The following is a 25,756-nucleotide window of genomic DNA, read 5'->3' on the forward strand; positions in this document are numbered from 1 at the left end:
CACTTAATTATGCCAATTTCTTTCATAATTTTTTGGTACAGATTGAAGTTGTGGAAAGTAGGCTGCAAAGAAGTAGAGAGCGACTTGACCAACTTGAACGGGCCTTGAGACTTGAGTTTATGACTGACAAGGAAAGGTGAGGTATTTTCTTAGCGCTTCTCATGTCTTTAAATTTAGAGCGAGGCTATTGACACACTGAGTGTGTCGATAGCCTGTTTAGGCTATTGGCACACTGAGTGTGTCGATAGCCTGTTAGGCTATCGACACACCCAGTGATAGAAACCACTAAAATGAGGAAATCTTACGATTATATTTGACAATCAACACTCTGAAAAATACAAATGGCATCCTGTGTCCATTATCAACCCAAAATACGATCTTTTTCACGTGTTTACGGCACAATTTGAAACATCGGAATCTGCTATCATATAGGGTGCTAGTTTTACTGTCACCGCATGTGATCATGGCAGCCATGTTGGATCGGTTAGGAACACGTTTTCAGCTGTGTTTATCGACGAATTCCTGCCATATTGGAGAATTTTCGGCCTCAAAACTTATATCACTAAGGAAGCGAAGTTATAGTTGTTGTTTTACCTCCATTATTTTTAATGTGAAAGAAATATTCTTCCGAGTCGCTGCCGATAGCGCCGGAACCACACGGCCGAAAATTATGACATGTTTTGTGGTCAGTGTTAATTTTGGTTTATATTGTTAACAGAAACTTTAAAAGTTGTTTATATATAAAATATTCTTATATCAAATGGATGTTTAAAAAGGAAAAATTGAAAAAAAAAAAAATTAAAAAAACTCCGGCGCGGACTCGAACCGGGTCGGAGCTGGTATCATGAATTCCCGGGTCAACGCTCTATCCACTACGCTACGTCATACATACACGATGAAGGCTGTATTATTAGGTATCCAGATGTAAGGCATAACTTGAATACGTCCGTTCATTCCAAGATTCAAAGATTCCAATGTCTAATCTTCCGAACAATGTCTATTCAACTATTGCTTGTGTAAAATATTGCCGGAAAGGCATGTTACAAGCTCTGATTGGCTGACTGGCATCTCGGTGTGTCAATAGCCTGTTTGGCTATTGGCACACTGAGTGTGTCAATAGCCACAGCGTTAAATTTATTGTGTTGTGTACATTTTGCACTGTGCATAATTTGATTTGAAAAGTTATAATCATGTCAATTTTTTCTGCTTTCAGGCAAAATTTGGAGGAGGAAGAAGAAGCTTTGAGAAAAACAATATCCCTTGATGGTAAAGAAAGGTTTCCCATGTGCCACTGTTTTTTTTCATATTTATAGGCTTCTGTGTGTTTGTTTCTTGCAGGGCTCTAGCCAGCTCAATTTTTTTTTTCCGTCAGCCAATTCCCATTGTCGCGAAAACACTATTCCAGGACTGAGCTGAGACCTTGAAAAATGTTTTTTTAATGAATTTATCATATGCGAAAGGGCTCCAACACACATTGTCAACAATCATGACAATAGCAAAACAAACAGCGTGTGACTTTTACGGCCGCCTGTAGTTCCACCACGGATTTTTGTCCGTCAAGGTTGACGGATTGGTTTTAAAATTTTTCTGTCACACCAAGGAGCTTTTATCGATGATAAAAGCTCCTTGGTCACACGCAGCAAATTTTCGTCGATTGATGGAAAAACGGACGCTGGCTAGAGCCCTGGTTTCTTGGCACAGTTAATATGCTGATCGTAATACTTTCTTGTATTTTTCCCCTTGCAGAAAACAACCTCAGTGCCTTACGATCGGAGAACAGGAGAACCATGCTGTTGTCAGTGATGCTGTTAGTTCTTCTCTACATTGGGTACTCCATACTTGTGCCTTCCTGATGTGGTGCATGGAAGCATCTTTGTCAAAAGACTTTGAAAGAACTTTTATGGTTCACCACACAAATATCATACCAGCTTGGGGAAAAGACAATCAGTTGAAAAGAATGATAGGTCAGAACAGACAAACTTTCTAGCTGTAGAATATAGTAGAGTCTTAGTTAGGTAGAAATGTCCTCCACAAATTAGGTTTATTATATATCATACAGATAAAATAAGCCAGGGACAGACAAATCTCTATTTGAAAAAAAAGAAGAAATATTTTGTTCTTTGTAGATTCATAATGATATTGTAGCAGTCTTTAACCTACATTAATACTTTGTGCCTGAATTGTTTTTAATGTTGTAAGAACTTTTCTAGTTTTAACCAGGTACTTTTCATATAAAGTATCAATTCCCCAATGAATAAATGCTCATTGTACTGTTTTCCATTTCCATGGCCACATTTGTACTGTCAAATATGTGTAGTATATATTTTGCTCATATCCACATCAAAATCTTCATATAAAACCTATTTTAGTGTCATCTCTTACATGCAAGAGGAGATATAAAAGATACAGTATGTTAAAATGGCATAGTCATAATGGTTGAAAACTTAGCAGCACATGACTTTGAAAAGTGAGTTACAGCAGGAATGTTACCTATTGAATGTACCATCCATCTTGTAATGAAGAAGAAATATGATCTAGTGTGTGAGATATACAAGCTCTTCCATACAGTGATATGCCACATTAGAAAGAAAAGGAACATAACATTTTTTCTTGTTGCTGACATTGGCTGCATCTACATGAAAAGTTTGACAGAAATTTGAGACATATTTGCAATTTGTGTACTTTTTTTGCTTTTGGGCATAAAATAGAACTAGTTCATATCCCCAAATAGTAATGTTATATGTCCTTGGGCTGTCAGAAGATCTGGAGTGCAGTGACCCGTAAGTAAGTGTTCCATTGTACTGCTTTGCAGGCTATTTAGCTTTGTTGTGATGCACATTTTACTTACCGGTATGTGCATAAAACTATGATTCAAAGGATTCATTGTTGTTAAGCTGCAATTGCATGGTCAACATCCAATGCTTACTGGTGTAAACATTATCAGTGAAGGTATGCTGTGTACTGAAAGCATCTGCAGAAAACAGCTGATCTTGAGACCTTGTCAAAAGTTGATCTCCAGACAGCACCTCCTCAGGCTGCTCAGTCAAACTGGTCTATTCTGGCTGTGTGCCAAGATAGAACCCATTGTTCCTGTTTACTACAAGTGACACCTGAGAACCCACTACAACTCCGCCATCTTAGTCCAACAAAGAGACAAGTAACTTTCACCTACAGCATCTCTAGACGTCAAAAGCTTGTGATCTGACTGTAGGTCCACAAGGTATGTATTCTGTTTGCTTATTCAAGAGGTCACTTATCAAGTAATACATGTACAGTGTACAATGTTACCTGTGAATTATCTACTAGGCATGTTAGCAAAGTGACACTATGGTTTGGTATAGTATATTGTACCATATTCTATTGAGAGTGACATTTACCGGGTTTGGAATGGAAATATAACCTTTTTGGTGCTATTGACATGTATTGTAACAGCAAGTTGAGTGGTTGGCATCTTTCATTCCATTTTTAAGATTGCAACATTACTTGAAGACCTCTGGCATTCATCAGCATGGCCATCGACATAAAGCTGCCACGGGTGAACAACTTCTGCTGTTGTTGCACGTTGAAGTGTGGGGTCATCACCATCGCTGTCGTGTTCATGGTAATTATCTGCTCTCTCACACTGCACGCCGAAGTGAATGATAAAAGGAGAAGGAGTGGGCTTGGTAGAAGTTTTTATTGTGTTCTCATACTCAAAACATTGAAAACCATGTTGTGGGTGGGTGGGTGAAGCATTGAAGCTATAGTTAGAGTTGCTGATCGAATAGCATGACCTGACAAGCACAGCCTGTACTGAGCATGGCTGACCTTGCAAGTGGAGGCTTCAACATGTCTATCTATGTATTGTTGTCTATTTTGAATGGCTGATGCAATGGTTGTTATTATTTTTCTAAAATTAGCTGGTCAACTTATTTCTTGGACTTTTCGTCATTGTCGCTAATGCATTGGACATACGCCAGCTACGCCGTAAGTAACGTTACACCAACTTATATTTCTCTGTCAACTACAATTTTCAGACCTTCAATTTTTTGCTAAGACCTTAAAATGACAGTCTCTAAATACTAGTACAGTAACTAAGTTCATAGAGTTGTATGATGATTACTTCAAGTAAACAAAGGCACTTGTTGTTGTTCATCTTTTAATGGATGCTTTTCTTTATACCTGTGTAACAGCCTTCAGGATTGCAGATTTGGTCCTGGATGCAGTCCTGATCATTTTGTGCATCCTCCTCCTTGTTGGTGCCATCAAGGTATGATCTGCTTTCAACATTATGTAGTCAATCAAACACTCATGTACACATGATTTGTAAAATCAGGATAAGACTTATAATGTTCTATATGTTGTTATCAATGATTTGTTGCTGCCAGGTAACGTTACGACTGACTAGATTCATTTCAAGTCTAGGGGTACGTTTTGTAAGATTATTTACTATTGAATGACAGCAATGTAGTTTCATTTTGGGCTCACTTCAAGTTATTTGTGGAAACCCCCTAACCAACATTTTACTAATGGTTTCATTTTTCAACAGGGAAATTACAGATTCTGCATGATTTGGGTGTTTGGTACAGTTGTCTTCATTACCGGCGTGGTCATCATTCTTATCATTGCTTCATCCTTACGTGCTTCGGTAAGCACATCTACCTCGGACATTCAAATGACAAGCTTTTATGAGCAATGAAACACTTTGGTGTTGGTGGCTATTTTCACTAGGAAACATAATGTTAAAACCATTCCTTTTGTTTTCTTAGGTAAAAAGAGGGTGCAAACTGTGTAACCAAAGGAGATTATTTGTTAAATTTCTTAAGGTTCTCCAACACAGTGGAAGGTATGGCAGAACAGGTGTTTCTTGTTAGGGGACACCTTTTCAAGGCCATCATACATGGAGCTTGTCATAGCATTATTGAAATGTAACGTTATACCATTGAACTTTATGTTATAGAAGCCTTGCAAAGATTCAGGTTCTTGTTGCTATTGTCTTACATGTGGCAATATCCTTGTCTGTTGTCAAATGAGATTATGGTGTTTTTTCAGACTTCATGAGTTACTTTTCCTTATCTTCATTCCAGAACAGACCTGAAACTGCGCACCGACTAGGCTTCCTGTGGATGGGGAAGGCTGTTGAATGTGGCCTACTGGTAAGCATGTTGTTTGAATACTATTATAAATTCTGTTACGTATTTGTCTAAACATTCTCCTTTGTGTCACAGTTGTGGTGACCACTCTCATCACACCAAAATGAGATCACGATCAAAGGAAAGGAATTGATAGTTCAGCTGCTGTATCTAATTTACATCCATTTTATTGTGAACCACCATATAAAAAAGGACAACAGTTTGAAAAACCTCTGTCTTTACATATAGTAGTAGCATGATGCCTTGTTCAAAAAACAGGTTAAAGAATTACTTTGCAAATTGAAAAAGACAAAAAAAGATTATGATTTAAACTGTTATTTGTTCCGCAGGTGTATGGTGTTATCGTGGTGAACTCCTTTGCCCAGACCCTGCGTGATACGGACAGCCCCCTGATCCCGGGGCAGTACAGTCATGTGGAGGAGCCCGTGGACGTCTAGCATTTTGGAGGAAAAAGACAAATCTCTAATGTTATAGGGAAATTCTGTTATCTTAGTATACAATGATTTGGCACCTGTGTAAGGGTCTGCATGGAGGGTCCCGACAACGCTTTACGCTGAATTCAGAAGAACAACTGCCCTGGATGTCAGAGAACAGCGCTTCAGCATCATTCTACTTAAAGAAGTTGTGTACATGTAACGTTATATTGAAATATTTGTATACGCCCTATAAGATCTTGTGACTTAAATCAAGGTGATAGTGTTTTCCATTTAAACATTTCAATACATGTAATATATGTAATTAAGAGCAGGTGCAACATTAACAAATACTAATCATGCAAATAATGTCCTCACTGGCATAATTGATGTCATATTCCTACATGGTATAAATGGTATAAATGATTGGAATTTCACACTTTTGACATGTGTAAGTTAGTTAAATGTGAATGTTGCCTTGCATGAATTATGTTTAAAAAAAGCTCTTGAATGTTCCCTAAAATGTACACAGTTTTCTGACTGTAGATACATGCTTTCTTTCAAGAAGTACATATTTGACCAATGTTTCAAGTTATAAGATTAATACAAAGGTTGCTGACTTAAGAGATATCTCTGAGGAAATGTAACATGATATGAACCAATTAATGAAGTCGTGGTCATGAATTTTAATTCTACATTTTAGTTCAGTGGAGCCTAAGAGAAAAGTTCACAGTAGTCTGACTTGTAAAGCAGAGTAGTCCTCTGACTACAGTACTCTGTAAAGTTTATTGTACTGGTCTGGTGGAAACTCCCTGTAAGGCCCCCCGGGCCCCTTAATTAAGGGGGTCAGAATGAGGTGTAGGGTGTTGTCACCTATTGTAGTTTGCCAGTCTTGTAGTTACATTGAATACAATCTCAGACTTTTTGAAAAGGGGGGATGATAACATTCTAACTGCTCTGGTATTCTGAGAAGTACAAGAGTTAGTACGTTCTTCTATTAGTATTTAATATTTTCCCAGTCCAATATGCCTCCCCTAAAAAAGTGTTGCCTTCCTCCCTGAACAGCCAATAGGAACCAAAAAGGGGGTAAAAGGGTGAAACGTTCCTTTCTTACAAATCTGCTGCTCACAACAAAGGAATCGCACACACCGAGCTGAGTCGATTCTTTTATATACGTCCATGTACAAATAACGATCCAAGTAGGAGACAAGCCAGAAGGTAGGTGTTACAGTTGTATATGTTTCCTAGCAATCTGTATACAATTGTCCCAGGTGGATTTAGGACTATAGGATAGGACATAGGATAATATAACGTTACATAGTCACTTCTCCTATTTGCTTTCGAAGAGGGAATGAGAACTGTTCAGGAACAACAACACCAGAGTGGACAGACCGGTTTGATGGCTTGGGGAGTTGTACTCCAAAACTATTTAAGGCTCATGAATGATCACAACACATACACACGTCCACGTCTAGTGAAAGGACAACAAATTAAACACTTCTTGTTGTTGTAAAGTAAGTAGTTCGCTGTTGTAAAGTTGAGTTCGACCGATAGACAGATTTGTATCTCATGCCTATTCCAGCGGAGGTAAAATTCGATTGGGGTCTAGTGACCGAAATCTTAGTCTGCTGAGTGAGACAGACGAAAAATCGAGGCCTAAATACAAGCCCCCCTCGGCTTGGGGAACAGGTCCCCCTCCCCTTTAATATTTGCCCCCACCAAGTGCCCCACTGACCCAAATTCCGCAGGCGTGTTTTGATTGAAGAAAGAAATGGTCATGTGACCTGATGGAGCAGAGAAATAACCCACAAGCAGATGTTGGGGGGGCGGTTGGATAATCCAAGGAGGTTGAACCTCCTTGGATAATCGTAAGGGTTTCTGACCGGCCGGCCGACTTTTCTTCTTACAATCCTTTACCAAAATAACAACGGACCATGTAATACTCTTTAAGCAATTATGATGGGAACGTTCGTCACTATTGTATTTCCAAATCATACACAAAATCATCATAATATGACGATACCTTCTCCCAATATCTGCTTGGAGCATGTCATAGTCAGGGTCATTGACACTTGAGAAGTGTTTTGTTTTCAGGTTCCAACCCTAGTTGAAAACTGACCCCGTGAGATGGCCATTGATACCGCCATCAGTATTCCGCGGGTGCAGAACTGTTGCTGCTGCTGTTCACTGAAGTGTGGAGTCATCGCTCTCTCTGTTGTGTTTATGGTAATGTTTTCCCTTTTAGATCTACCTCTATCTTGGCCAATACGGGATCTACAGTAAGAAATAAATACATAACACATAGCACGTTAATGTAGGGTTTGATTTTTGCATGTTTCGTTAGTCGAAGTCTAGTTACGTAATTATTACTTATTAGATAAACTGATCGTTCCGATTTTTATACACATGTATAGTATTACCTGCCTATTCTGAATTCTTTTAGCTATAGTGGTACTTTTAGAGACGTAACATATGACCAGAAACTGTCCATGATGTTGTTTATATTTTTTACAGGTACCTACCTTGCTCAACCTTGTCCTGTCTTTATTCATTTCTACCACAACTGATGTCAGTATAAGCAGACTCCTCAGTCCTTCCGTTTTCGGATATTACGGAGAAAGTAAGTCCCTTATTGATAATCTCTAATTATATAAACTCTAGCCAAAGTTATTATAATATTTATTTAACGTTTGCAACTGCTAGGTGAAAGTTACGTGTACGGACTTGAGTTTAACAGTAAATCTCGGGCACTAACATGATCGTATAGAAAAAGGTCAATGTGTTAAACTACGATATATCTATGTACTGGTTTTAAGGTCTCATTGATGAGTTTCTTTTTCCCATAGACTTCTATGTTATAATTCGTGGTTTACTTGGGCGCGTTCATAATGAAGCTAAGTAAAATTTTAGCAGATTTTTCATTCTATGTTGAGCACATTTACCCTATATCGTGGGGAAAAATTGCCAACCGTTGAACGTCAACTATACGTAGGTTCTTTTTTTATAGCAATTACAAACTACGACTAGTTAATCCCCACAAAAGGCACTTTTTCGCTGCTAGTGTACAACCGCACCACTCAGAACCCAGGACTGTGTACCTCCGACCTAGCGCGCGGCTGCAAAACTTTACCTGCTAATTTCTTCAGATACAAACGAGCTTTCACCAATCTAACTGTTGATATCAGTTCCGCTGGCGAAAAGGAAATTTCTCACCGCTAAAAACACTCGTCCATGCAGCCGTTTATTTTTTGGCTCGGATCTATTTTACCCACTCGGAGTAATACATCAATGTGACCTTAACTGTGTTGCTTTCACCATTTCACACATTTTCAGTCATTGGAATCGGGGACTCGATATGTGACGTGGTGTTGATCATTCTGTGCGTCATTCTCCTTGTCGGCGCCATCAAGGTTGAGTGGAATTCTATTTTTTTCATAATTAATTCATAATTAAGACAGCATGTATGCGAAGTAATTTATTTGCAATAATTTGTTTGATCTTTATCTGCCACTCTCTTATTTGGCATAGCACTATCAGCAAAAAGTGTCACATATCTGAATTGCTAGATGAGTATATGAAAATGTTGAACAATTCATCTCCCACCGCATGTGGAAAAGATACATTAAGATTAGACGTTATTTTCCTTTTGATTTATCTATAAATCTTATTTCCCTTCTCTGTTAAGTATGCAATTATGTATACCATTGCTTTACCTTGTTTGCAATTACCCTAATCTCCAAGCAGATCCACGGTGGCGTAATATAGTATCAAACCTCCGGTGCCCGTTTGACTCCCTTTGGCCGGCTATACTCCTTGGCCAGCTTTGATACTATCTTATGGCACCGTAGGATCTGCTTGGAGATTACAATTACCCCACGGGCATGAACTTGCAATGAAGATTATCATTATTATTATAAAAGATCGCCTGCCCGTAAACCACAGGATCTTTATGTTAATTACTCTTCCTATGGGTGATCTTGTTGAATGGTCTGATTCATTAGGACGTTGATTGCCACTACCGAAAAGAAGGCTTCGACCATTTCTAATGTTGATGTCTTATTTCTATATTTTCCATGCTAGGGAAAGTATCTGCTGTGTCGAATATGGATAATCGGTACGATTGTCTTCGTGACTATCATGTTTATTTGTGCCATCGTCGGTTCCTCGTACCATGGTATGGTAAGTATACATGCACGTTTTGGAACTCTGTATTATTCCAGATGCATATAATTCTTCGCCCCGACTTCAGAAGGTTTTGCATTGTTTTCGTATAGAAGTCGGTTAAGAAAAGAAGTGCATTTTGAAATATGATTGTTATTTACAATGTGTAGGTTCTGGGAGAATGGCATTGCCACGCTGTAACATTATGATGGCGTAGGTGTATATGATAGTATCTGTGTATTTGGTCAACGGTAGACATTGTAAAAACATCATTTCACTGCAATAAAGAAGCTCCCCTAAAATATATAAATGTTGTATCAACAGGCGTAAGGTCATTGTGGAGAAGACGTAACACCGGTAACTGCTACTGTTGTTTATTTACAGAATAACCCTGAAACAGCACACGAGTTGGGCTTCCTGTGGGCAAGCATAGCTTTTGAGGAAGGCTTGTTGGTTAGTATTGCATTTCTTTGATAAAAAAAATAACAAATGCCAATGTCTACGTGTTAGTTGTTTTGAGTTTCAGACAGAATCTATTTTCATCATTTTGTTCAATTTTCATCATTTTTCATTTTCTATCCGCCCATGTCATCTAATACATTGTACTAGTATTACACTCAATAGTATAAAACTCTCATGTGGTAACGTTGTGCCGATAGGACAAACCTCTGTAACTAGTCGTATTTCAGTAAGGCTCTTTAACCTGCTCTTCTAAACCTTGCGTAACGTTATAGCTACTACGAGGTAACTTGTCTGATTTTACGAAGATAGAACCTCTTGTCAGTAGATATACATGTAACTCTACCTGTTTTTATCACGTTAACTTTGCGTTTGATAGACTGTGGTCCTTGATTTCAGATTTATGGCGTCATCTTGGTGAACTCGTTCGCGGAGGGTTTGCGTGAGACGGAGGCTTCTCTACCAGCGTACGGTCAAGTTGAAGAGCCGCCCGAGCCAATCTAGAGAAAGAAAACAAACCAACGAAAAACAAAGCGTCATTCCAGCTAGTGTTAATCATGCCAATTATACGTTCATGTATGGTCGTTTCAGTTTACGCCACTAATTTACGGTGTTAAGGAGCCAATGTAGAGAAAGGAAACTATCAACGAAAGACAAAGTGTCAAACCAGCTAGCGTCCATCTAAGTATGGTCCTTGAATCTACGGTGTTAAGAGTACTTCTCTTTACTTCAGAAATGGGTTATGTAGATGTTGCATTTACATTACCAAAGTCAAGCTCCTTGCATAAATGGAGAAAAATGTCAAACCCATAAAGGCCCATGGCGATTGAAGGGAATTCAACCAAAGCTTCACATTGTGATGACCATGGCAATTTTACTTGGTGCAAGGGACAGGAAAAACTGGAATCCATTTGGACCCGAATACGATGATATGCATGTACACGTCACGTCATAGACAGACGCATTGCCAGACAGCGTTTGCGTATGATTGACGACACTGTAGAACCGGGTAGTGCGGTAAACATTGTGCATTGGAGTTAAAAATATGTAATAGTTTATAATCTCGAACCAGATCCACGGTGCGTAATGTATAGTATCAAACTTCCCGTTTGATTCCCTTGGCCGGCTACAATCCTTGGCCAGCTTTGATACTATCTTATGGCACCGTAGGATCTGCTTGGAGATTACCGTTTGACTCCCTTGGTTGGCTACAATCCTTGGCCAGCTTTGATACTATCTTATGGCACCGTAGGATCTGCTTGGAGATTACCGTTTGACTCCCTTGGCCGGCTACACTCCTTGGCCAGCTTTGATACTATCTTATGGCACCGTAGGATCTGCTTGGAGATGAATAGTTAAGTCTGAAGTGTTGATATTTATTATTTACCTTACTCCATAACTTGTTTGCCTAAGTAACACGTTAAGTACAAATAGAATTCAATTAATCTTTAGAAAAGTATGATTTAGATTTAGGTCCTTTTTTTACATTGGTAAAGAAATTGACGTTTTATAAAGGGAATTTTATTAGACTTTTTGTTTGGTACTGATAAGTGTGAGATTAATATTGTATATTCGTTATATATCAGGTTGACAGCAATTCTGTAGAAATGGTCTCGTGCATGTGTCTTCATTTTCTCACACGTTAGATGTTTTTATTTTGTAGTCATGAAAACGAAACGTCATAGATTTGTTTTGCCAGTGTACCGTGATACGGCGGGAAAGAGCTATCAGTACTCGGTTGTAGTAAAGTAGTATTCTATACATATAACGTTAAATGTAACTTTTGTACTAACTGTTTTAGTACTAACGTTAACATTAACGTTGTTGCTTGAAACATATTGAATACAGTTAAAAACAAAACAAAATACAGTCGGACAATTTTGATAAGAAAGGGATAATAAGTAAAACCTGGGCACTAAAGATTGATACTATCATTTTGAGCTGGGTATAAAGCTGTACTGTAAATGTCATAACCTGATCCGCACAGGCACCCACCAAATATAAAGGGTCCTTATGTTGCGTTTTTACATTGAATAGTCGCAAATAACCACAGGTTCGAACGCGCGTTCGGTTCGAATTACGTAATGGAACATCATCGAACATTCGAATTCGGCTGGACAAGGGGACACGCTCCCGAACTCGGACACGAATCGAGCGTGCCTGGGCCACCTTCATGCTCAGCTCAACCGAGTATACCGTCAGGACGAGAAACGTTCAACCTACAGGTTGCTGACCTGTGATTGACGTGACCTCTGACCCACTGCAGGTGTGTTCCGAGCTGGTCCGGAGCTGCGTAGTGGTAGTAAATACACTACCTCAGTAGTAAATATTTAACGCAACGCTCAGATAAGGTGTCACAACCAACTGGCGTCTGAACCCTCTTAACCGTACAGCATAGATTTTTACCCAACTTTTCTGTCCTTGGAAGCAAAGTTCACAGTAATACATCTGGTAGACCCATCCGACCACTGTCTGGGCTGCGTGAGCGCTGCAGGGTTTGTCTAACTGCATGTATACTTGGTCACACGCCAAGACCCACATTGTTGTTGTAAAGGAAAGGCAGCGAAGCAAGACGCCGCCATCTTGTCCGAGGACAGACGATCCAACCAGGTGAGCACAATGACAGTTTATCGCTTGTTTAATGATACTGTACGGTAGAGATCTATCAGGAGCTAATGCATATATGCCATAGTATTTCTCACTTTCCGTGAGGGGTACGATTTGTTAACTTAGAAGAAAACACTTGCTTCCCTGTCAGTGTTTGAAGTAACCCCAGGTCACATGTGTCGACAAAGTCTGCTGCCCTTAATTTTGTAGTTGTCAAAAGCGCTTTGCAACAGTGGATCAACTACAAGCTGAATACAAGTGATTTTAAAAGAATGTTTCATACCTTCTGTTGGCATTTAGGCTCGTTGGGATACGTTTGATCCGCTAGTATTGTTCACCTGTTGCAACCTTTGAACCTAGCTATTCATGAAATAAGTGTACACACTTTTTGGAAACACGTCACAAACGATGTAAGCTAGTACACTAGTAAAGCGTAATGAACACCCCCCTCCTCGGCCTCAATGGGCTACCCCTTCAATGGCTTTAACGTTACATGTACAGATCAGGCAAGCAGAAACAGATGGCAAGATTTTCAAGATTTCAAGAATCGGGTACATGATTTACATCACGATAACCACGATACGATTTTATTCAGCGTTACCAAGACAGTCGAGGAATGCACTGAAAATGTATCATTTTTCTACAGATAACGTTGTTGAAGAAAGGCAGCATATTGACACTGAACATGGCGATCGACCTCAGCATCCCGCGGGTGCAGAACTGTTGCTGCTGCGGCTCCCTGAAGTGTGGCACCATCGGTATTGCTGTTGTATTCCTGGTAAGTACGGTCATTGTAACCTGTATGTGACGCCTGTTCACCTTTATCCGTTGGGAACCTATATCCGTTGTTTTTTCAACAATGTATTTAGGGATATCAAACCGACAGGCGGTAGTTCAACAACCTTGTATATTTTGGAAATGTTGCAATTTGGAGCCACCGTCCGTTGACTTGATATCCCTAATACTCTGTTTTTTAGATACAATGGATATAGGTTACCCCACGGATAAAGACGAACTAGCGTTGCCTGTTGGGTGTCGCATCAAAATTACCGTTCTAAACCACGTGCAACCCCATAGATGTGTTGATCAAGCAAATCAGTTATAAGTCTTCTAACAATGGGCACATTTTGTTTTACTTAATGGTTACCACGTAACAAGACCCGAAGGTCACTTAACATGCATGAATAGAGTGTACATGGATTTGCTTTTCTTCTCAATATTAGATTTCCGCGATATACTTTTGAATATTTATTCAGGGCCGCTTAAGTTGTATAAAATGTGTTTCTTTGCTCTTCTTAGTTTAATCGTTACTTTTTTTTGCCATGATAGAGCAGCTAACAAAGTGTTTTGCCAACAACAACAAAGTGTCTCTGTATGGCAATACTAAAAAATTTCCTCTATATCCTGCACGGCGTCTCTAAATCTTGTACTATCTTTTCAGATTATGAATCTTCTTTATGTCATCGGGACCCTAGTTGCTCTCGCAGCTTTTAATGGAGAGGGAATAAATGGTAAGTGATAATGGATATTTATCTGGTTCTTCTAATTACCTCCATGAAATGTCATGGAATGGAGGTTATATTTTCTGTTATGTGTCTCTGTCTGTGTAGATGATTACTCAAGAACGGCTGGATGGATTGGTTTCATACTTGTTGTGTTGGTGGGGTGTGATGAAAGCTCGAATCGATGAGATTTTGGGAGCCGTATCTGTCGTTATAATCGATGTAATAATATCAGAAATCACCCCTATATTTGAGATATATTGGTACAGGCATCGTGCTTTATGTGTTTGTTAATGGGCTTAGCTCCAAGCAGATGGTGAGGTGACAGCTGTTTAAAATGCCATTAGGTCCTCTCATCTGGGTTGGGTGTCAGAAGTTTTATGGGCGACACAGATGTTCTGATTTTGTTACGATAAGGGACAGTTGTTAGATGTCTCTTTCGTAGCCAATGGTACTTGTTTTTTAGCAGACGGGGTTGGCGCCAAGTATTCATCTTACAGTTGGTGTAGGGCTGTCAGAGGAAAGTGTGCATCTCGTTTTTGTACCGTGTGAACAGTTGATGTTATGACATATTGGTGGAAAATCAAATCACCATCTGACTAAAGTTGGCCACATCCCTTCTTCTTTCTGAGTTTCCCAACTTCCTCCCACCACACAGCTCTGAGGCACATAGTCGAACCTCAATAATGCTGACAACCTCAGACATTTTAAATGCCAAACATCAAGCTTAAGGAACACCACGCCACCATATGCCGTCGACCTCTTAAACGCACATTACACAATTAAGTGTCACATTTTGATAATTACTAATCAGATGGACATCCTCTGTGTCATTAAATAAATACACCACTACTTTCCCATAACATTTATATTATATAACCATTACTCTCAAATACAACCGACTATAAACATACATACCATCCACAAAAAAGCAATAAATATTTCATGGAGGTATGAGGTCCCCGAACTCTAGTTAAATATATATATATAACTCACAAATATTTTACCAACCAACCAACCAATTACTGAAATATATCGATAGCCATATTGTGCATAAATGTTTAAGAAACAGTGCATTTACATGTGCCATGATGTGGGGATGTAGGTGTGGCTAAACCAAGTAGAACGGTACATATTTGTGTGGTTGTACATTTTTAGTTTGATGAAACATTTCATATTTAGAGCTGGCCATGGAACAAAGGCTAATTGCTCACATATTTAAAACTGGTTACCTTGGCGATGTCACGTGTAAATTTCAAGTAGTTCCGACGGAGTCCGAGTCAGGCACTGCCAGTAGTTTCCAACATAATGTACGTATATATACGGCATTTATATCTGAAATGTAAAGAAATGTTGCTGGTTCTATGCTATAGAAACATGTTTGATATTACAGCTTTCAGGGTTTTAGACGCCATCTTCGACGTAATCTTGATCATCTTGTGCATCGTCCTCATTGTCGGTGCCGTCAAGGTATGGTGTTGGCTTTTGTATTCGTTATCATGCAACCCATGTCCCATAGAGGTTTAATCAGAATAACGTAATGTTTAGTCCTTTATAATATGGGACTTTTTGGTATGTGTTTGGTACATGTATATACTTCAGTCTTGATGTTAAGTTATGCTCAAGAACTCGCCATACATTGTACCCCTTACAATCGTAGCGCAATAAAATTTGTTTGATTGATTGATTGATTGATTGATTGATCCACTATCTTCGTTTTAGGGGAATCCTCTGTTGTGCCGGATTTGGATAATCGGCACGATTATCTTCGTCACCGCCATGTTCATCCTTTGTATCGTTGGTTCGTCGCTTATTGGTTTGGTAAGTCTTCCCATATAATTGTGCCTGTACTCAACCGACGAGTCCGATGCTGCTCTGCTATATATGATGTATCAGATCTATCGCGGCCATTTGAAGTTTCAATATAAGGTACTCTTGTATAGATACTGCTAGTATCATCCACATTGTGTCTTCGAGCCAAAATCGTTACATGGACGGACCAACAACTATTCTTCTACAACTTGATTTCCCCTCTACGAAAGTTGTAAAAAATTTTTTTACAGTATTGAACATTACCTTCGTAACTGTTGTCGAAGTAAAATCGGTGGCCAGAAAACGAAATTCTTCGTTGAAACACTCAAGGTTGCGTTATCTTCCTGAATACAGGTAGTCACCACCGGCTTATCATCATTCAATCAATCATAGATAAAATTCAATGTGAAATTAAATATTCTAGTTCTGAGCCAAGTATGTTAACTGTTTGTGGGTTTCTTGTTAATTTCCGGCACACTGCAAACACCTTGTTAGGTAGTCTTTCTTACAACTCAACATCCCCGAACAAAATAACAACAGAAAAACAACAGCAAGAAAGCAAAAAGAAAAACAATCTTCGTTTATCTCAACCTTCCAGAACAATCCCCAAGCGGCACACGTCATTGGATTCTTCTGGTTCTACCTTGCCGTTGAAGAAGGGCTGTTGGTATGTATTTGTTGATTTTAATTTATGCTTTGGAAGGGACAAACTACGTAACTCATTTGACAATATTATGTTGACCTTATATGAACGACGCCCTTACGTATATAACTCTATATATACTTGTAACAAGTCTACAACATTGGAAAACTAGTACAACATGAAAACGTTGAGAGGGGATTTTTATTTTGATTTAGTGCCAACACACCGTGAGTCTGTTTTTCAACACACCGTGAGGCTGAAATGTCATCGATGTTATACGTACATAAGTACAGGGGTGTGGTTCTATAAATGTCTTGAATGTTTCTTCCAAAAGTGTAAAAGATAATATACTGGTGGATTATTTACCTACTTTAATTGTTGATTTGACTTTGACTTTGTTCAGATTGAAACAGCGAGGGATAATACAATGTGATATCCAGCTTCTTTTCTGTCTATAAGTCCTAGTTACCATTTTATCGTTTATAGGTCTATGGTGTGATTGTGGTGAACTCTTTTGTGGAGAGCTTACGTCACGAAGATGCCACCCTGCCGCCATACTCACAAGTGAACGAGTCTGCTGCAGTCTAGGTACCCCCCCCCCCCCCCCCAATAGGACACAGTCATGAATCAACCAAAACATCTGTACCCAGTATAACTTGTATTGTTGCTCTGTGTCAAGGACAACTAAGAGGTGGTATCTCACTGCACTTGAGGCACCGGTGTGGCACTGCCTTGACCCTTGTCCGAAAGATTACTCAACAAATTTCACGTTTTGTGTATTTTGTTGTCTTCTAAGTCGTACGCAATATCTAAATTATAAAAAAAAAATCGGCGAAAATAACACAACAGTGCTGGAGTGTACGAACCCCGCAGTGCCGCACCGGTGCCCCAAGTGCAGTGAGATACCACCTTTAGGAGACGATACAATAACATTTTTGTGAATTCTAGTCAAAATTGGCGTACTTTGTCATCAACACAGAACTGTTAAACCGTACTGCGTGTGATGATATATTAATTTCCATTTTAACCCCTATAAAAAGCTAACCGATGGTGAATGGATTGAGTTTCCACTGAGATGATATCATAACTTTGGAGTAGAACATGCATCGACATTATTAATTCTGAAAACGGTTCTTTGTCTATATTATTTTCCACGACTTTTGCATTTGACAAGTCCGAACAATAGTTGTGTCATACCAATGTGTTGAGGTGTAAAATGGGTATTACAGCTGGAAAGAAGAATAATTTTTTTACTTATAAATATATGTATACATTGTATTGTAATATATCTAATCCAGTGCTATGTATCCGTATCATTTCCTCAAAGTACTTAGTATTCCTTAGTTTATTATCACTGGTTTCATTGTATGCTTCTATTACTTGAAGGGTTTCCTTGAGCATTCCGTGAAATGCCTTTTTCGAAGCCGCTTACATGTATATTTAGATCAACTGTATGTGTTCTCTACAATACAAATATGAAACTTATTCCCGAGGTCTTGTTTTGTGAGTTGTGCTATCAAATGCTATTGTATACAGTATTAAATCTTCCAAAGGATGATAAACTTTGTCAGCGTGTCTTTAAATCAATTATTGTTTAAGGAATCCTTGAGTTGTTGATAAAAAGTTTGTTAGGGATGAAATACTTACCAAGTATATCCCCATCATTTACCTCTATTTCAGAAGTTCGTAAATGGATTAATCATCTGAATAATTAAGACATGAGACATACATTAGACAAATAAGGTCGTCATTTTCATAATATTTACAATGATGGTCTCCAGCATGAACATAAGTTCGGCCCAGATATGTACGTAAGCACAGTCAAATAATACTTTTATAGCCTTTTCTCATTAGTTTTGCAAATCACACCGGCTTTTCCATGTAAAATCACAATCAACGAACAATCATAACCTACTTTCCCCAGGACACAAGTATGACATTCCAAAACAAACACCGAATATTGAACAAACAAACGTTTGGTTTGTTTCTATTGAACCGTGTAAACGACCATTAGGACGATGACCTCAAGCCTCCATTGAGTTGTTTATATCACGTGGCACATCCTGTTGTGCTATTGGCCAAATGTCTGTGACGTATACCTACACGTAATTGACACTTGCTGAGGTATGCTGCAGCCTGATTCGGGTCTTTTCATTCGGGGTTCTGAGAAGGAAGCCAATCGTGTGCGCAGCAGAATAGTTACCAGCAATAGGTACGTGTACCTTTTGTGCCTTCTTTACTCCAGTCTTCCTTTACTTATCGACATCTGATCACTGGATGGTCTGTGCTAGTCTATACTGTAACTATACTGTACAATTGTAGTGAACGTATCATTGCACTACAAACTTCAGATCAGCTACAAAGCATAGGTTAGGCCACGTTTTCGAGTGTTATGATGCCAAATGGCTACCCCGACGTCGTCAGTTTGATTTTGAACAATCAACGGAATCAGGGCGAAGTTTAAATCTTTTCACAACAGGCTTACACAATGAGAAGCACTACTGTAGTGATGGCACCGTGATTTAGAACAACAAGTATGACTTTTACTAAAAGTTTTAGTTAAAAAGCAGAAGCCGTCTTTGTGACAAAGCACAAAGCTTTACACTGGACTTGGAATATAACACCGTGAATATGGCGTCGGAGCAAATGCCTCGGGTGTCAGGGTCTGTACATTACAGCGGGGAGGTACATTTTGCCCGTGACTTTGGAAGGAGAATAGAACTGGACTTGGTCCAGAGACGTTTTCTTAAGGAAAGGAAGGAAGTTATGTGCCATTTTAGTTCTCATTTTGTACTTCCTCTTGAAATAAGGCTACAATATTAGGTTTTTGAAACTGGACATTGGTGACACCTTTTTTCTGGTCGCCATTTTCTGCGGCTCTTTTTTTCTGAACCCACCGTTCGAAAGGTACAGCGAAACTACAGCGAAACAAGCGAAACCCTGATCCTATTCAAACACGTACATCTGTTCGAAGATAAGGCACACCTTACTATTCACACACCATTGTGCTTGGATGGGGGTAAAGTTCGAGCTAAAGTACTCTCAGAGTATTTGGGTTTGTTTTGTTGCAATTTATGGACAGGAGAAACTGTCGTGCAGCGAACGTACATTATTCATAATTTCCTCCCTTCACCGAAATTAGTCTGCAGCGAAGAGACTGTGTTAACATTTAATTTTTCGATGAAAACAACCATGTTTATGTTGTTCCTGATGTTTTGCACAGTGGTGCAATGATTCAATAAGTCCGAAATCTTACTGTATCGGTAATTATGTTATATTGCCCGGTGAATGTAGGCACGTTGATCGACACAGATCTTTTAAAACATGACACGTTATATTAGTACCGTGTGCATTCATTCAGTACGTGCTGCTGAAATTATAGGCGTTAAGGCCCCCTCTCACTTGACGTGCGGCACGCTTGCGGCATTGCTGCGTTCGTTCGCTGCGTCACTGTTTTGTTATTTTCTTCGATTTTTTATGATTCCGATATTGCGCAAGACGTAAAAGTATAACATAAAAGACGACAAAATATACAACAAGTAAGAAAATTCGTTCTTTATCTCTGAAATTCGTTGAGCATCTTCCGAACGCAGCAATGCCGCAAGCGTGCCGCACGTCAAGTGAGAGGGGACCTTTAGCGGCCATTGAATCAAAAGGATGTCTTTCATATGTGATATTTGTAATGTATGTAAAATGCCAACGAAAGTAGAATATGTCTCTGGATATACTATGTAGCTCGGCCCGGGATAAACAATCACTGATACTATGCACAAAACATGGTGCGCCATGCTCCCGGAAGTAAATTCCAAAGAAAGGCGTTGTTTATGGCGCGAAACAAATCCGATGATTCTTGTATTTGCCGTTTCTTTGCCTCTTGATTTTTTTTAGAAATTAATCATGAAACCTGTCATTAGTTTGCGATTTTTTAATATTTCACATTAAAGAATTAAACGGGGATTCTTTTGCTACTTGTTACTGCTAACCCACCCCATATTGTCACGCGACACGTCCCGTTTTAATCAACCCGACATGATCAAACCTGTCCTGGCACGCTTTCCGCTCCGGATCCGGTAGAGTACTTTCAAGACCCGAAACCAGACCTTCCAAGAAAGCTTTCATGTTCGTACAGGCTGGCACTCCGTGACATCACTTCCGTCTTTTAGTAAAGCTTGTTGCTGAATGCTTTGTCAGAAGCCTCGTTTGTAATCTCCACGCCTTAGTTTCGCTGGCGTGTGGGCGACGCACCTCCCATCAGTGAAGGACTGAAAAAAACTCTGCATGATCCTATCACCATGATTCCAATTTTTGTTTGTGCACGATGTGGTTTCTATAATAGTAAAAGATAGTGGATATTTGATCTTTCACATTCAAGTGCCAGTGTGGCAAGGAAAGGGGAGGGCTTTGCGGCGTGATGATATCCACACTGTACTTGACAGGGTAATGAACGCAGGGCCACCCAGGACTTCAGTTTGCGTTTCCTCTAGTCTGAAGCAAACTTCCGCTGATATACCACCGCATCGGCGTTTAATATCGTTATGAATAGTCAAGCTCCCGTTCGACAACAAAAAGGTCAATTGTAGGAATGGAGAAATTACCGAATTTTACAGATATAATATATAACTGTATAACTGCAAACGGTCTGGAAAGCTGTGTGTGGGATACTTCTGTCACGTCTGAAAATCTGTGTGGAGGATACTTCTGTTTCGACCGAGTGCCTTGTTCACACCCTGTGTTGTTGTCTTTGAACAAAGGGTTTTATCACCACTTTAACACCTTTGGCTTCTACCGTTGTTATTGAGGTGTGAGGTTCAATAAAAGCGCCGGGGGTTGGGAATAAGAGGCAGTCTGTGAGGGGGGTCCGTGAAAGTACCCGACTCACAGCTCCCATGTGTTTCAACGGCATACCTGCGTCCTGTGTGGGTTTATTGTACTCCACTACTTCGAAGCAGAGGTTGAGTCGCGGAGATATAGTTGTAGCCGGTAAATTTCCCGACTACTACTATTATATCTCCGCGACTCAACCACTTCTTGGAGAGTAGGTTTCTTGTAGTTAAGTTCCTCGTGCAGCATCCAAAAGAACCGGGCCACAACACCGACCCACTTACACAGTGATATGAAAAAAGTCAAGAGTGAAAGTTTGTGAAAAAGGAAAGTAATGCTCATGCTCAATGGAGGCACACAATCTCCAAGCAGATCCACGGTGGCGTGAAATAGTATCAAACCCACCATAGGTGCCCGTTTGGCCGGCTATACACCTTGGCCAGCTTTGATACTATCTTATGACACCGTCGGATCTGCTTGGAAATTAGGAAGCACATACATAGCGCTTTGTCATCAGAGCTTTAATAGACGAATGTGAGACTTAGCAGATATCATGTGTTTTTGTGCGTTTAGAAATATGCCATTATAGCTTATGCTCTCTCTGTACATTTGTACCAATTTCAGATTGACCTGACCCTGACTGTCACCATGGTGCGTGTAAACAACTGCTGTGGGTGCTGTGACCTCAAGTCCGGCACCATCTCCATCTCCATCGTGTACCTGGTAAGTCATTGTTCCGTTTACATATTCTCCAAGCAGAGTTTGGTGTGAAATATTAGCCTCTACCAGGCTTCGCGGATCGGTGGTTGTAGAAATCGGACAAATAGAGTCTATAGTACGCTAGGGGAGTTAGCCGGCGGCCAGAAGAGTACGTTTCCTCATGTGAGGATAAGGATTCTACCGATCCACGAAGCCTGGTAGAGAGAGGCTAGTGAAATATCGTGACCTGTTCCTTTCATCAATTTTTTTCGACCTTGGTGGGAAGGCCGGTCGAAAAGAAATTGATGAAAGGAAAAGGTCACGATTTTATCCACCAACCTCTGCTTGGAGAGTACATTTCACATACGTCATACGGACATGAGACAGTACATTTTTTTATTCACGTATGAAGACGTGACAGACGAACTGGTGGCGCACTCAACTTGGCAAACTTATGTTAGCGCCACAGCTATACATATAAACAAATATTTTAAATACAATATCGTATTATAGAATATGGGACTTGGTACAGCCGTGGGTGTAGTGACAATCTTAGCTGTCTGATAGTGAAAGCGGCTGTCATACATGTAGATCTACATAGAATAGATATTGTTAGGTAAACAAGTACACCAATATCTTGATGGCTATGAAATGTTTTCTGTCAGTGTAAAACGAGCATAACATTAAAAAACTAATGATTCTACAATTACTTTTGTGAGTTATAATTAAGATTCACTTCTGTATGTCTCAATTCGTACAGGTCTTGGCTATAATCAACATGGTGCTCGGCATCATGGGTGTGGTTGGCACCAAAGGAGGTGCGTATGTTTTGCGTATATTTGACCTGAAAACTACAGCGAAGTAAGAAAGTTCAGCCTGAATAAAATCGCGCTCCTAGCGGCCGGCCTCACACAGTTGCCACCACCTAGGAGGGGGTCATTAACCCCAGCCAGCGAGAGATTGTGTAAACACAGGCTATAAGAAATCCCAGCTATGCTGTAATTACTATGCACATTATAAGGTATAGATGATATTTGATTTTACATCTGATATTTTCATATGCTACATACTTCATAGTACCGAAATGTTTATTCCTACTTCATAGTATGGTAGTAAATCCTATCACTGCCATAGACTGCCATAGATCTTTTTACGCTTTGTGCAAGTATATTTTGTTGTCTTTTTGTTATACTTCTACACTATACATACTTGATATTTCTATCATGAAACAAAACTTTGTTATCTCTTTGTATGTCTTGTTATCTTTTCATTATACTTACTAGATTTTTATGATATTTCTATTATGAAACCAAGAGTTACGCAGATCCAATGAAGGTCGCAGCCAGGGCACAGTGTGATCACCGACCGTCTATATATAGTGGAAAGAGGACCTAACATTATGACCTGTCCTTTATTCCTACAGCTCCCATGTACATTGGCGTCACCATTGACGGGTTGATGGTTGTCCTGTGTATCCTCCTCATCATCGGGGCTGTCAAGGTTTGTTTGTGTTGTTGTCTTATTCTGTCTGACATGGATATAAAGGATGATTTTTACAGTGCAAATGTATAATATGGACAAGATGTGTATGTGCACTTTAGTCAGGAAAGAGACTAAAGGTATCGTTGAAATCTGTGTATTTCTAAATGAATCATTGTATTTACAGATTGTGAAAGAAACTCTATTGAAATACTCTCGAACCAGACTAGCTGAAAGGAACTCAATGGCATTTGAAATCGTTGACATTGAATTGCACCCACACATTCAGAAGTCACAAGGACTGTCTTATATTTCTATATCGTAAAGAAATACACATGGGCGTAACAGTCATTTTTTTAGAAAGCACACTCACATACAGATATGTGAAGGAAAAATGTGAAATGAACCCACCAAGCAGAGGTTAGCCTTTTTTTTATCGCGAGACATAAAGAAAATCGGTACAAAATAGAAAGCTCGATAAAAACGCATAGAAACGTAAAAGAACAACAACAACGGGAGCCAAACCTCTGCTTAGATAGTATATCAAATGTGTTTGCAGAATGTTCTCTTTTACATAATGATTTTTTTCATCTATATTGTTATTTTTTTCTAAAAACAGGACAACCACATCCTGTGCATGGTGTGGGTGGTGGGTGCGATCGTGTGGTCCGTGCTTGTGACCATCATGGCCATTGTGGTCTCTGTGGTGGTTGGTATCGCCGCCAACGCCGCTCAGGTAAGTAGTGTAATTTTATACCATTTCAGTCAGGCTTGGTATGCGCTACCGATGTTCAGATGTCCTAGAAGAGTGCTGGCTAGGCAAGTTCAAACGCCAATCAGCAGTAACATTACAAAGTGTCGAAAATATTTGATCAAGTGCGTGCAACTTCATAATGTCAATGCTTGTCAATGTTGATAAAGTTTTAGAGAACTATTTGAGTTTTTTCCATTTTTTTTTCTGTTTTCTTTAGCCAGGGTAGCCCAGCTCAGTGTATCACACTGCTTTACAGTGGGGCCCTGGAAAAAAATTGTATGTAACGATCTAATTACTAAGTTCACATATTTTATGCCAGGATATTCAGCCGGACCCGGACGATCCAGACATCAACCCCCAGGCAGTTGGAGCCGCCATTGGTCTAATCTTGGGTGTGATGTGGGCCATTGTGGCAGTGGAAGTCGCTCTGGTGGTGAGTTAAACCATCTTTAAAGTGTATTTATACTTGTATCCATACAAGCGTACACTTGGGATAATAACGTTCTTTGTACCGCCTGTCAGTTTCCTTGTGGTCTTCAACAATCTCAATTGTGGCTAGCAATATCCATATTGAGCCAAATGGAGATTGCTAACATGCGTGATATTGCTAGCCCTAGCATAGATCTGCCCCAAAAGTAGGTCTTCTATTCAATCTATTAATCAAGGTTCTCCAATACAGTGGAAGGTATGGCGGAACAGGTGTTTCTTGTTAGAGGACACCTTTTCAAGGCTACCATACCAAAATGAAATTCTTCAATAAAACACCTGTTTGTGTAGTTTGTCTGCTTTGTTATCTAGTGACTTAACAAGATGATAAAACTGTTCACCGGTCAACACTTTTTTTTGTCACAACCAAAGTTGTTCGTATTTCCTTGAAGATATAGCGTTAACATATTACTTGGCGTTATACCTTTGGAACCATTCTAAAACTGATTTACGTTGTTCAACTTCATATAGTTTTGTAAGGTTTCTTATTTATATTTCACAGATTTACAGCGCCATCGTGGTGTACTCACACGCCCAGAACCTGCGTGAGGGTGGCGGCTGCCCCCCACCATACTCCCAGTTCGGTGGTCCCAATGTCATCTAATCACAGGTAACAACAAAGGAGGGACACCAGAGTGGGCACATCACCGACTCACAACACACTGACCATCGTGCCTGGAAAGTTGTCTGTCTTGTATCCAAGGTTTCAAACAATGTCAACTCTACACTCTATTTTACATCAGTTGTTATTTTGATTAGTCGTGTTAGCAAAGGTCCTAATAAAGAGG

The 25,756-nt window shown here is 39.6% G+C and overlaps 3 protein-coding genes across 4 annotated transcripts; all 3 read left to right on the top strand.

Moving 5' to 3' along the window:
• The first annotated feature begins 6,385 nt into the window (after window positions 1-6,385).
• Window positions 6,386-10,756, top strand: LOC118430690. 2 transcript variants are annotated; one of them, XM_035841684.1, is made up of 7 exons: window positions 6,386-6,763; window positions 7,626-7,771; window positions 8,060-8,165; window positions 8,879-8,955; window positions 9,626-9,724; window positions 10,091-10,159; window positions 10,565-10,756. In XM_035841684.1, the coding sequence occupies exons 2-7, from the start codon at window positions 7,673-7,675 to the stop codon at window positions 10,667-10,669; spliced, it is 555 nt and encodes a 184-aa protein (XP_035697577.1). In that variant the 5' UTR covers window positions 6,386-6,763; window positions 7,626-7,672; the 3' UTR covers window positions 10,670-10,756. The 2 variants fall into 2 exon arrangements, with proteins under 2 accessions (XP_035697577.1, XP_035697576.1); XM_035841683.1 differs by having other exon boundaries at window positions 6,391-6,763; window positions 7,640-7,771.
• Window positions 10,757-12,339: 1,583 nt separating this feature from the next.
• On the top strand, window positions 12,340-17,339 carry LOC118430691. Its single transcript, XM_035841685.1, has 7 exons — window positions 12,340-12,775; window positions 13,419-13,550; window positions 14,214-14,283; window positions 15,668-15,744; window positions 15,997-16,095; window positions 16,685-16,753; window positions 17,216-17,339. The coding sequence occupies exons 2-7, from the start codon at window positions 13,458-13,460 to the stop codon at window positions 17,315-17,317; spliced, it is 510 nt and encodes a 169-aa protein (XP_035697578.1). The 5' UTR covers window positions 12,340-12,775; window positions 13,419-13,457; the 3' UTR covers window positions 17,318-17,339.
• Window positions 17,340-18,833: 1,494 nt separating this feature from the next.
• Window positions 18,834-25,756, top strand: LOC118430737 (lysosomal-associated transmembrane protein 4B-like). The gene is made up of 7 exons (XM_035841744.1): window positions 18,834-18,941; window positions 22,175-22,273; window positions 23,010-23,067; window positions 23,673-23,749; window positions 24,348-24,464; window positions 24,802-24,915; window positions 25,471-25,756. Exons 2-7 carry the CDS (start codon window positions 22,199-22,201, stop codon window positions 25,570-25,572), a joined length of 543 nt encoding a protein of 180 aa, XP_035697637.1. The 5' UTR covers window positions 18,834-18,941; window positions 22,175-22,198; the 3' UTR covers window positions 25,573-25,756.

Source organism: Branchiostoma floridae, chromosome 14 (assembly GCF_000003815.2).
Source record: "Branchiostoma floridae strain S238N-H82 chromosome 14, Bfl_VNyyK, whole genome shotgun sequence".
NCBI lineage: Eukaryota > Metazoa > Chordata > Leptocardii > Amphioxiformes > Branchiostomatidae > Branchiostoma > Branchiostoma floridae.